At 41.4% G+C, this 12,793-nt stretch overlaps 1 protein-coding gene across 1 annotated transcript; it reads right to left on the bottom strand.

Moving 5' to 3' along the window:
• Positions 1-286: 286 nt before the first annotated feature.
• MAP1LC3C (microtubule associated protein 1 light chain 3 gamma) lies at positions 287-11,200 on the bottom strand (the record flags this gene model as incomplete). The annotated part of the gene is made up of 4 exons (XM_082251416.1): positions 287-479; positions 10,510-10,616; positions 10,998-11,053; positions 11,143-11,200. 4 exons carry the CDS (start codon positions 11,198-11,200, stop codon positions 302-304), a joined length of 399 nt encoding a protein of 132 aa, XP_082107542.1. The 3' UTR covers positions 287-301.
• Between the last annotated feature and the right edge of the window lie 1,593 nt (positions 11,201-12,793).

Raw genomic sequence — 12,793 nt, 5'->3', positions numbered from 1 at the left:
AATGGGGACTTATACAGAAGAGATTTTGTCAAGTCAATTTTATTTGTTTTTTATATTTTATTAATAACAAGCCTTAAAACCTTATTTATTCTGAATAACCACTTTAGCCTTTATTACATTAATTCGATGGAAAGTTGCAGTTAGAAGAAAGCTTTTTTTTCCTTATTAAAATGTAATTTAAAGAAAAATCATTAAAAAGAGAATCATTCTGAAAAAGATAAAATCACCAGTGGTTGTCTTTATGAAAATGCACTTGTCAGGTTATTAACAAGTTGGCAGTACTTGCTATGTTAGGCACGAGTTACCCATCAGCGGATACGTCGCCAAACATTTCCTGGGAGGCATAGGTCATATACAGAAAGCCGTCTTCATCTTTATTGTCCCTGTACAATTCTGTCATAGTACGGGACATGCTAGCAAGGGTCTTCTCATTTACTAGAATGTAGAAGGCTTGTGTGGGCGACAAATTCATTCTATTCCTATAAAAGTAAATGAAAAAAAATGGTAGTAAATGTTAACTGAAATATATACATATATAGGTTATAACATAGCACAACTTCGACAACTAAAATATTGAACTATATAAGGCCTCTTTCACATGGGTGACCAGGGCGGTGAAAACAGACAATTGAACCACAGTGTTAAACTGTCCCCTGGCAACCCACCAAAAGCAAAAAAAAAAAAAGGCAGCAGGATCATCCGACTGTGGCTGCTGCCTGCTTAGCTGCACTCTGAATGGCGATCCACTGCTAACTTCTTTTCAGAGCATGGGGCTAAAGTGAACCTAGCCTGAATCCTTTCAAAATTCTCATAGTTTTTGATTTAAAGACCTTCTGTACCTTTAAAGTTCATTGTGGTTAGCGCTGTTAAATGTGGATACAAAGCTCTGAAAGGATTTATAAGGACCAACCCACATTTATTCAGGGAAGGGAAGGCAAGGATAATGGGATGAGAACCTTGCTCCTATTGCAAGAGTTGAGGGGGGAGGGGGTAAGGACCCCATTGCTACTCCTGTCAATTAATGCCAAAAAGGGATTTAACCAGGGTAGACTGGGGATTTATGATGAGTACTATAAAGATTGTGGGAATGGGGCCAAGGATGATCCAATGGATAAAAGATAAAAAGAGATAAGATGGGTAAAGATCAGAGACGAAGAATACAAAGTAGTGGCATATGCCGATGGTATCCCGTTTTATGTAACCAGAGAATAACATTGCCAAACTTAAAAGAAATGGAAAAAGGTATGGAAAATTTTCAAAATTGACAGATTAACCTCATAAAATCTGAAATTGCAAACATAAAATATGAACAAAGAGGAAGAACTAGCTCTACAAAAATAATTCCCATTTTCCAGGGGGGAAAAATAACTAAACTATCTTGGGATAAATTTAACACCATCATTAGAAAACATATCAAGTAAACTATATCCTATTATTGAATGAAATTAAAAAAAAACAACAATACCACTCTTGGGTAGAATGAATAAATATTGTAAAAATGGTGATGGGTCCGAAAATTCTCTATAAACTCCAGAGGCTGCCAATAGCCCTACCACAGACTTTTTTAAAAAGTCGAAATAAAATGATAATTAAGTATATATGGCAGAATAAGAAACGAAGAATACAGCTCTCAGTGGTAAGCAAAGATAAAACACAGCAGGGGGGGGGGGGGGGGTTTAGCTGCACCAGATTTTAAAAGGTATTATAACGCTGTAGTATTAGCACGAATGATGGAATGGAAAAAAAATAAGAAGTGATAAGCAATGGGTGAAAATAGAAAACGTAATGCACGGTTAAGTAATAATATTTGGGTACCACAGTAATACAGAACACTAGATGCAAATACACACAATTTGACTAGGAATGTGTTTAGGGTCTGGGATTTAATTTATATTTTATTTGTTTATTTAATTTATAAAAAAAATCTAATAGGAATATAACTCACCATTAATTTCACTATCGGGGACATATTTTTTAGCGGGTAACAAGACACAATTTGGCGATTGGATTATAGATAAAAAATGCACAGATAAAGGATATAAAGAAAGATTTGCTCCCATCAAGTATAGCACTGCCCACTTGAGGGCTGCTGGATTTCTCACCTTTTGGGTCCCCCTGGGTTACCAGTAGCAACTGCATGCAGAATCTTAACACTTTACTTTCCGGCTCAGTCAATGAACAGTTGTTTTGATTTTATATGGGGATGGGAGAAGGGATTAGTGGGATACTCCAGAACTTAAACTATTCACAATGCCGAGGACTTCTATCTGAAGGTTCGGCACGGCCGCATTTTCATCTTGCCACTAGATGAATCTGATGTAAAGTTCCTGAATAGACATTTGCTTAGCACTTATCTTCAGGGTACTCGCCTAGCACCCCCTTTCGCTCCACCAGCTGACACCCCTCCTCTGACTACTCTACTCCGGAGTGGCCCCCTTCCTGGTCAGGCCCTTAGACACAATCCCCTGTACTCTCGACTACTGTTTTTCCAGGTTCTCCAGTGCCTCAACTCCTAGTCAGCTCTCCTGGACCTCTGGGTTCAGCTCCTTCCTTCTGGCACACCAGGCCAACTGCCTGTGTCCACACACCAACTCCTGCAGAAGAGGAGGTAGCTGCCACCCTTCTCCCGGAACTCTGCTCACCAGCCAAAGACCCTGAGCACATGTGCTCCTGGCTTTTATACCACACCCCACAATGCACCGGGACAACCAGTCTGTGCCAATCACTGGGGCTGTATCAAAGCCTTTATACTCATTGGCCAGGTTTCCTTCACTGTCCAATGTGCCTCCCCATTGGAACAGTGGGGACACTTCCCCAGACCACATGAATTGCACACTGAGAAGACCTAACTCACAGATCCTGCTCCCTGTTAAGCAGAGAGAAATAAAGAATTTGCCTGCTGCTCTTCGAATAGGCAGACAGAGCCAAAAAACTATACTCACTCTCTAGCACCTACCTAGGAGGGTGTTACACAAGAAATGAAATACAAAAGCTAATTAATGATATTACACAAATGGCAGGATCTTCAGTTAAGACACTTTGGGGTTGATTTACTAAACCTAGAGAGTGCAAAATATGATGCCGATCTGCAAAGAAACCAATCAGCTTCCAGGTTTCTTCGTCAAAACTTAAATGAACAAGTTGATTGGTTTCTATGCACAGCTGCAACAGATTTTGCACTCTCCAGTTTTAGTAAAACCCTTTTGTGACAACACTACCTCAACCTATTAGAGAAGAGAAATATTTGCTTCCATTGGAACGTCTATGCAAACAGACGGATTCAAACCATTGTATTTCATGGATCCTTTAAAATTCTTACAGAGAACTCTGAGCCGAGGATAATGCCATTCGCCATTCGTTGATAAATGGGGAAAGGAATTGGGACTTCACTTGGAGGGGCAACAAATAAGTAAAGTTCTGAGAGCTGTCCATAATACAGCAGTGGATATAAGGTGGTATACAACGCCCGACAAAGCACAAAAAGTCAAGCAGAGAAATCTCCACTATGTTGGTGGGGACGGGACTTAAAGGGTACCATGGCGCACATATGGTGGGCAGAAGGTGCAGCAATATTTAGGACAGATCACGGATATAGCAGATGATCCATGAGCAATATAAGAGCATGGTAGTACCTTATTTTATAAATGCAGCAAAAGGGGTAATACCAAAAAAGTGGCTAGAACCAGAAAGTCCTACAATGAGGGAATGGTTAAAAAAATAAATTCATAAAATGGAATATTTGAGTAGTAGTAGTATAGGATCAAATAGAGAAATTCTCCAGTGTATGGGAAAAAGGTTGTATTTAACAAACTATGCAGATATATGGGGTGAATAAGAGGAAGGAGGAGGGGGGGGGGGGGGAAGAGGAGAAGAACTAGGAAGGAAAAGGGGAAAAAAATAAAAAAAAATAAAGAGGGTAATTGGCATAAAAAGGGTAGGGGCATATGGGAGTACTGTATATGGATGTTTGAATATATGAATTTTTGTATTATCGTAATATTTTATATGAAAAAAACAAAAAGTAAATTTAAAAAAATATATATATAAATATATTCATGTTCATTGTGGTGCATTAGGCGCATACACATTTGCATAGCACACAACAGACCATAAGTCATGCATGCACAATTTTCTGCAGTGCAGCTCAACACATGTTGTGTTAGGAAGCCATTTGGGAGTGCCATTTAGAATGATTGGCATTGCATCGCTCCAAAGTGCAATTAGAGTGAAAAGGTTAGAGGTAATTCTTCTTAGGCCTCACAGACACTGGACATTTATGCAGCTGCTCCTAGGGGAGTCTGACATTTTTTTTCCTGCCTCTACACTCCCCTGCATGTCCATGCACACAGGCTTATAGCAGCATTCAGTGGCAGGAAAAAAAAACCCCAATGCAGCTGCTAAAACACATTAAACCTGAATTCATTTCAATGGCCAGAATAAATTATTATTCCAGCCAATTAAATGAATTAACGCCCAAGCCCTTGACATCTGTAAATGCACCTAAAAGCATGTAAAAACTTTAGACATCTTACAAGCGTCAGGCTTTTTTCTGCCAAAACGCTGCTGCCAGGAAGAAAGCCTTCTTGGAGAGTTTGCAAAACGTTGTGTGCAGGAGGTCTTTGATTTTTGGGGCCCAGTTCTAACCCTAATGCAAGAATTTGTGTTTCCCCTAGAATAGAAAAAAAATGGAAGTATGAAATGAATGTGTACTGTTCATTAGAGGAATTCATGGTTACAACATTATATGTGTTTAAGGCCAGGTAATCCCATAACCCCTAGCTGCATGGTAAATGGCCTATTGCTGTCCCATGGTGGCAGGGAGTGATAGGTAGTCCAAAAATCCCATATTCTGGCTACCTCGTGAATGGTCCAGTGCTGTCACATGGTGTCAAGGAGTCAGTCTTGTGTAAACTTGAACTGGTGATCCAGATACATGTAGCCTAGATTCTACACTTTTCATGCGATTTAAGTTTTTTTTTTTCCTTTACATTTCCAGTTCTCAAAGTTTTTTGGGCCAAAGATGCAATCCTGCCCCAAAACAGCTCCCGTACTTTTACTGAGCTGGCACAATAGAATACCACGGAGTGTCCAGTGGTAAAGCACTTCTGGAAATGCACACAAATTGCTCAGGTGTAGCTGAGAGCCCTTTCCCTCAACTATGTAGCTTAACACAACAGTTGAAAAACTAAGGAAAGTGGAAAGTGGAGTATATGCTGCTAAGGGACCGAAATTTAAAGAGCTTTTTTTTACTGTGCATGGGCAAAATACAGGCTTGAATTCACCTATCTGGTGTTCTTAGGACTGAAGCCAAACTTCCCAAAACAATAATACCTTCACCCAGTGGCGTAGCGTGGGTTGTCAGCGCCCGGGGCAAGGTAAGTAATTTGCGCCCCCTACACAAATCTACTAGACCACTACACTGACACCTACACTGACCTAGCTGATCACTAAACAGACCTACCTTATTCCTGCACTAACCAACCTGATCACTACACTGACCTACCAAATTTCTATACTGACACCTACACAGACCTACCTGGCCACTACACAGACCTACCTGGCCACTACACAGACCTACCTGGCCACTACACAGACCTACCTGGCCACTACACAGACCTACCTGGCCACTACACAGACCTACCTGGCCACTACACAGACCTACCTGGCCACTACACAAACCTACCTGGCCACTACACAGACCTACCTGGCCACTACACAGACCTACCTGGCCACTACACAGAAATACCTGACAATTACACTGACCACTACAGAGACCTACCTGATTCCTACACTAAGGATGGCTGAGCAGGCTCCTAAATGGCAGCATGACACTGCGCCCCCCCAGATTTTGAGCCCGGTGCGGCTGGCCCCCCCAGCACCCCCCACGCTACGCCACTGAATTCACCTGTGTAAGCCAGAGGGCCCAAGTGGCATCCTTGGTTAACATTTGGGGCATGTAAATATCTAGATTCATCAATAGCCTTCCAATATTTAACCACTTACTAACCGGGCCATCAGCAAATTACGTCCTAGTCGGCAAGTTGAATGCCGGGGTTATGGCTACAGTGCTTGAAAAAGTATTCAACCCCCTTAAAAAAAAATTCCACATTTTGTCATGTTACAACCAAAAGCAAATTATTTTATTGGGATTTTATGTGATAGTCCCACACAAAGTGGCACAAAATTGTGAAGTAGAAGGGAAATGATAAATTGTTTAACATTTTTTACAAATATCTGAAAAGTGTGGCATGCATTTATATTCAGCCCAAGAGCAGGTCCGGGGGGGGGGGGGGCACGTCCTGCTCTGGGATGGCGGGTCGGGAAGCCCAGATTGCAAGTTCCAGACCCGCCATCCACGAGCATCACTTTAAATACCAGAAGCGGCACTAGAGGAAGCAGAGCTGATGCTTCCTGTATAGCACCTGCTCCTGTCACAGACGGAGTGATACCAAATGTACTCCGCTTCCACCTGTGACAGGAGCGATACAGGAAGCATTGGCTCTGCTCTCTACTGCAGTAACATGCTTCCTCCAGCACTGCTTCTGTCACACTGATGCTCAGGAATGGTGGGTCGGGAACCCGCCAACAGCACCCAGCCAGCAGTACCAGCCAGCAGAAGCCACCAGCCATACCTCCCTGGGGATAGCAGCAGCCAGCGATACCTGCAGGAATCCTGAGGAAGAAGTGAAGGTTGAGGTTAGTTGAGGTGCAGGTAAACAGTGCATCCGTGTGAAAGCAGCCTTAGGCCCCTTTCACACAATTGGTCTAATTGGATCCGCCTGTCTGTTTTTCGGGTGGACCCAACTGGACCCTCCATTCACCTCTATAGAGCGGCAGATGTAAAACGGACTAGAGTCTGTTTACACCCGCCCATCTCCAATCCGATCCACTCAAAAAAAAAAAAAACAGAAGGGGGATCTGTCCCCTTCTGTCTGGGCGGATCAGATCAGAGGGCCCATAGAGTAGAATGGGCTTTGTCTGTCTGCTCTGCATATGCTGAGTGAGCACGCACATGTCACCAGCCTCTCCGTTCATTGTGGCCTGCGACCGGTTACCAAGGCACTAAAGTGGCCCTCTCTCCTCAAAAGGTTGGGCACCCTGATGTAGGGGCATGAGTCCCGGATGGAGAAGTGCACTGTAGCAGCCTTCCCCCCTTAGTTTCGCAGCAGTGTATGGAGGCGGGAAGGAGTCCCGGATGGAGAGGTGGGCTATACTGTAGCGCATCAGGAGACCCATGGGGAAATCAAAGATCTCCTGTGAAGTTGATAAAAGTGTTAAGACTGCCGCCAGTGTCATGGCTGACCTTAACATTTTCATTACTATGGTTGGCAGGTCTCACTGTTCTTCCCTACCTCCTCCGCATTGAGAGGAAGTGGCATCATTTTAAAAGGGTCACTGTTTTCAACAAGGTTATCACTGTATGATACGTTAAAAAAAAAACAGTTCTGTAAGCAACACCCTATTTTCTGGCAGTGCCCCTCCCGAGACTAGACTCTGGATCCGCCCCCAAGTCAATTCTTTGTAGAACCACCTTTCATTGCAATTACAACTGTAAGTCTTTTTGGGTATGTCTCTTCCAGCTTTGCACATTTAGAGTGACATTTTTGCCCATTCTTCTTTGCAAAATAGCACAAGCTCTGTCAGACTGGATGGAGAGCGTCGGAACTGCAAATTTCAAATCTTGCCACAGATTCTCAATTGGATTTAGGTCTGGACTTTCTAACACATCAATATGCTTTGATCTAAACCATTCAATTGTAGCTCTGGCTGTAGGTTTAGGGTCGTTGTCCTGCTGAAGGTGAACCTCCGCCCCAGTCTTAAATCTTTCGCAGACTAAAGGCCCGTACACACGTGCAGATTGTCGGCCGAAAAGATTCGGCCGACGACCGATCGGCCGATTTTTGGCTTGTTAGTATGATGCTTCCGACAGCGCACTTTCGGCCGAACAGAATCTGTCGTGCAAGCATTAAAATTTTTGTATGCCGACACCAGAACGGCCGATTGTTCGCCAGTCAGTACAGATTTCGGCCGACAGACAGCAGATTTGCAAGACTGGGCATGCTCAGAAAAGAAAAAAACACAGGGAAAGTGAACCATCACATAACATCATTTCTGCAGTCGGCTGTTGGCAGACAAAATTCGTGTGCAGTCTTTTGCACTTTTCAGCGGACACGACAATCTGCACGTGTGTACGGGGCTTAACAGGTTTTCTTCTTGCCCTGTATTTGGCTTCATCCATCTTCCCCATCAACTCTGACCAACTTCCCTGTCCCAGCTGACCAGCTTCGCTGTTTCATGGTGGGTATGGTGTGTTCAGGGTGATGTGCAGTGTTCATTTTCTGCCACACATAGCGTTTTGCTTTTAGGCCCCAAAAAAAAAAAAAAAAAACGCTGCATAAAAACCATGTGACAAAAAATTGCAACAACCGCCATTTTATTCTCTAAGGCCTCTGCTAATTATATATACACACATACATATATACACACACAGGGCTTTTTTTCAACGGGGGGGGGGGGGGAACGCAGTTCCGGCACCTCTAGCACTGAATGCATGAAATGGCAAGGGGTGTTGAGGTGTGCTTGAGGATCTATTGTTGCTGGGGTTCTTTTTTTGCTGGGATGGATCTACTATAGAGGGAGGAGTCAACTGTTGGCTGCTGGAGGGTCTATTGATGCTGGCTTCTAGGAGACCTATTGTTGCTGGAGGGGTCTATTAATGCTGTGATGGATCCATTGTTGCTTTTTTTTTTTTTTGTTTTTTTTTGGATCCATTGTTGCTTGGGGGGTACTTTGCTGTGGGGGGGGGGGTCTTTTGTTGCTGGGGAAAACTATTGTTGAAAGGCGGGTGTATTGTTGCTGGATGCAGGGAATATATTTCATGGCTTATCAATAAATAATTCCATAAAATTACTACAAAATGATGCTTGGTGGAACTGGGAGGTGGATAGAGGGAGTAATCAAGGGATGGTGCTCAGAGGTTGGTAGGGGCGGAGACAAGGGGTGGCTTGAAAGGGGAGTTCCTGCACCTTTTCTTTGAGAAAAAAAAAGCCCTGTATGTAATATATATATATATATATACACACACACACACACACACACACACACACACACACACACACACACACACACACACACACACATATACATATACATCCACACACACGGTTTGGGGGGGGTCCAAGTAGTTTTCTAGCAAAAAAATATTTTTTTTATTTTTTTTTTTTACATATACGAGGCGTCAGAATTGGCCTGATTGGCAAGTGGTTAAAGCCTAGGTGAAGACAAAAATAGAAAACAGTACAGCAGACATTCACTACTGATGCAATCTGTGCCTTGTGCTGTTGGCACCTACTTTACTTGAAAATCTTCCTCCTCCTCCACCGCATTCTTCCAGTGTGGCATAAGTAAATAGAGCCCAGGGACCCGTCCTATGCGTTTATCAGCAGTGCCAACTATGCCCGTCTTCTCTGCTCCCCTCCTCCATCCAAAAACAAATCTCTGAATGGAGGAAGCAGTCCTTTCATCTGCAGCTCCTCCATTCAGGAGGTCTTATTTCATTCATAAAAGCTATAGTACAGCTTCTATGAAGCTAGGAGAGGGGTGGAAAGGGCAAGCATGGTCAGGACTTTTAATGAGTACCGGTCACAGGTCCCTTGGCTCTATTAACCCCTACTACACTGGAAAATTATGGCAATGGGGATGAGGCAGCAATCGGAGAAGGAAGATTTCAACTAAAGGCAAGGGCTAAATCACACTGATAATAAATACTACTGGCCCTTGTGCTTTCATTGATTTTTTTAACTAAACTTATGCTTTTATAGAGTCTCTCTTCTTTCAAGGTGCTGTAACAACCAGTTTTATCAGAATGCACCAAGTATATAAGACCAGTTGGTTAAGATGGAGTTACCAGATCTTTTCGCAGGAATCTTAGAAAAAAAAAAAAAAAAAAAAAAAAAAAAGGGAGGGAGGGGCTGTATTAAAACAATTTCTTGCTGTATCAAAAAACAATGAAACATTTTGCAATGCATATACTTTAAATTGGCACAGAGCTGTGGGGGAAGTGGTAATGGTAACCCATTATACATAGGGCCTGTCCACATGGCCTTAGAAACTCAGGTTATTTCTCTGCCACCAACCAAAATCGAACCTACCCCAGGGCTGGAGTCACACTGGTGTGCTTACATCGCAGTTTTTGCATGCATCAGGATACCTTACCATGAGCTACAATTCCTATTCTAAATATTAACAAAATAAATAAGGCAGCTTGATTTATAATATATTTGTGCCAAACCAATTATGTCACTAATTAGCCTAATAAATCTCCCTCCTGATTTTTTCTTAAATCCTGCTGTATGCTTTAGTCATGTAAAGAGTTTTTACTTTATACAACCCATACATGTGAAATTCATAAAACAAAAAGGAATTCAGCCAGAGATTGTTAATGTACATTCATTGCACACTTTTCTAAGATAAAAAAAAAAAACACGCACACAGAATTCGGACACGTACCTGAGAATGTTTATAAAATGAGACATGGTGACATCCCTTGGAACCAGAAATTTAGTTTTGTCTAGGAAGGGCAGATATTTTTCTTTAGCATACCTCTCCACAATTACCTGAAATAGGTTATTATGATTTTAATACTGCATAGAAGAATTTAATATTAGCAAAGAAAAAAACTAAAACACACACCACATCTTTCCTGTTCCTAAATAGCAAGCATTTTAAAAGTCAACTGGTAAGGAAGAAATATTAACGATTAGTTAAGAAAACAAAAGTAATTACACCATACATAAATATAGCAAGGACATAACTATTAAAAAAAAAAAAATATTATATATATACATACATATATATATATATATATATATATATATATATATACATACATATATATATATATATATATATATATATATACATATATATACATACACACATACATAATTACACATACACACACACAGCAAGGACACATGAAATTAAAGATATTTTACCGGGATTTTATTTGGAAACTTGGCCCTTATTCCAATGACTTCGGATTTTCGGATTGCTGTTAAAAAAAAAAAAAAGTTTGAAAAATTTAAAAAATGTATGTAAAAAAAACAATTTCTTTACTAAAAAAAAAAAATCACTAGTTACCCAAGGACTTTCTCTGTTTAAATGGTTTTGGTGGAGGAACAGTTCGAGTACACTGCATTTTTTTTTAAGCCTGCTATTAATCCTAGGTATTGTTTAGCCTTTTTTATTTAAATTTTTTTTTTTTTTTTTTTACTTGTCACATCCAAAGAGATCAGTTCCACTGCTCAGTGAATCCTCTTATACCTGTGGAACCACCTGATTTACAATTTATGGGGGAGGGGAGCAGAAGAGCTTGATGTTAATAAAAAAGATAAACTATTACTCGTAAATAAGTTACATATGGGGAATAAACATGGTAAATAAAATATATGTAATACACAGTGTCCCCTAAATCGTGCAACTGATTTTATATATTTATTTCTACACAAATCAATAAAGTGTGGATGCCTACAAAGCAAAACATATGGTAAAATCCTTGGCAGGTTCTTTAACCCCTTTGTGTCTGGAGTCAGTGAAAATTTTTCTGTTTAGTTCAGTTTTTTAAAACTTAAAACCAAATTTGTAATTCAATATACTTTGAATTTACATAGAAACAATATATATATATATATATATATATATATATATATATATATTTTTGTTATTGCTTTGCTAGTTGTGCAGTTGAGTACCTAATATGCAAAATATATTAATGCCCCGTACACACGTGCAGATTATCTGCAGACTTTTGTCTGCAGACTTAACTTTTCTATGTAGTGCAAGGGCCTGCCGGATTGCATACAAATTGAAAGTGTTCAGGTTTGACCTCATATTATATGGTTTTGGTAAGTCTGCAGACAAAAGTCTGCAGATAATCTGCACGTGTGTACGGGGCATCAGTCATTATTAGCTCTGTAGAAAGACGCCTTACTAGAGTTTACATCTAGCCAGTTGTCTGTGGCCGTAGATCCAATGGAGATCCCACTTTTTAAGTTATGGAACCTAATTCCCACCCCCTACGATATATTAGGAAGTATATGTCTTCCTTCTTCTGCTTTATTTATGTGGGGATGGATTGATGGTACATACAAGTTTTGCATTTATCACATCAACGGCCCCAAAAGTGGTAAATACAAATTGGATCATTTGGGCTGATCTTGCATGAAAATGCTTACTTGCTACCCCAACAACCACCAAATAATAAAATAGTCAGTTAAGGTTTATGCAGGGTATACATAACTGTACACCCCTGTGAGGGTCATGTTTACTGGCATGGTTGGAGATGCATAGGTGCATCCCTGTGCAGGTAGTCGCATTGATGTCAATATGGACACAGCTGCTGCTCCCAATGCGACGCTCATCCCTTTAATCCAGGACACATTAATTACACAGGTTCTGAGGCTGGTATAATACACATAAGGCTCCTTTCACACTATCCGTCCGTCGGACGGATTCAGTTTTTCTCAGCGGGGGATCAAACCGCTGATCCCCCGCTGAGCAGGAGGATGACAGCTGTGTCTCCGCGCTGTGTGCGGAGACACAGCTGTCAGTTCCCCATGCATCTCTATGGGGGAAATCGGATGGGAACGGACCGTCGGTCCGTTCTCATCCGATCCCATCCGCTGGACGGATGGAAAATAGGGTTTCCATCCGTCCAGATTTGACAGATCGGATCGGATCAGATGTCAGAGGACATGTCTCCGCTGACATCCGATCCCCCATAGAGATGCAT

The sequence above is a fragment of the Pelophylax lessonae genome, assembly GCF_965119305.1.
Source record: "Pelophylax lessonae genome assembly, chromosome: 3".
Lineage (NCBI taxonomy): Eukaryota > Metazoa > Chordata > Amphibia > Anura > Ranidae > Pelophylax > Pelophylax lessonae.
The sequence above is the reverse complement of the archived record's forward strand: the minus strand, read 5'-3'. Positions and strand labels throughout refer to the sequence as shown.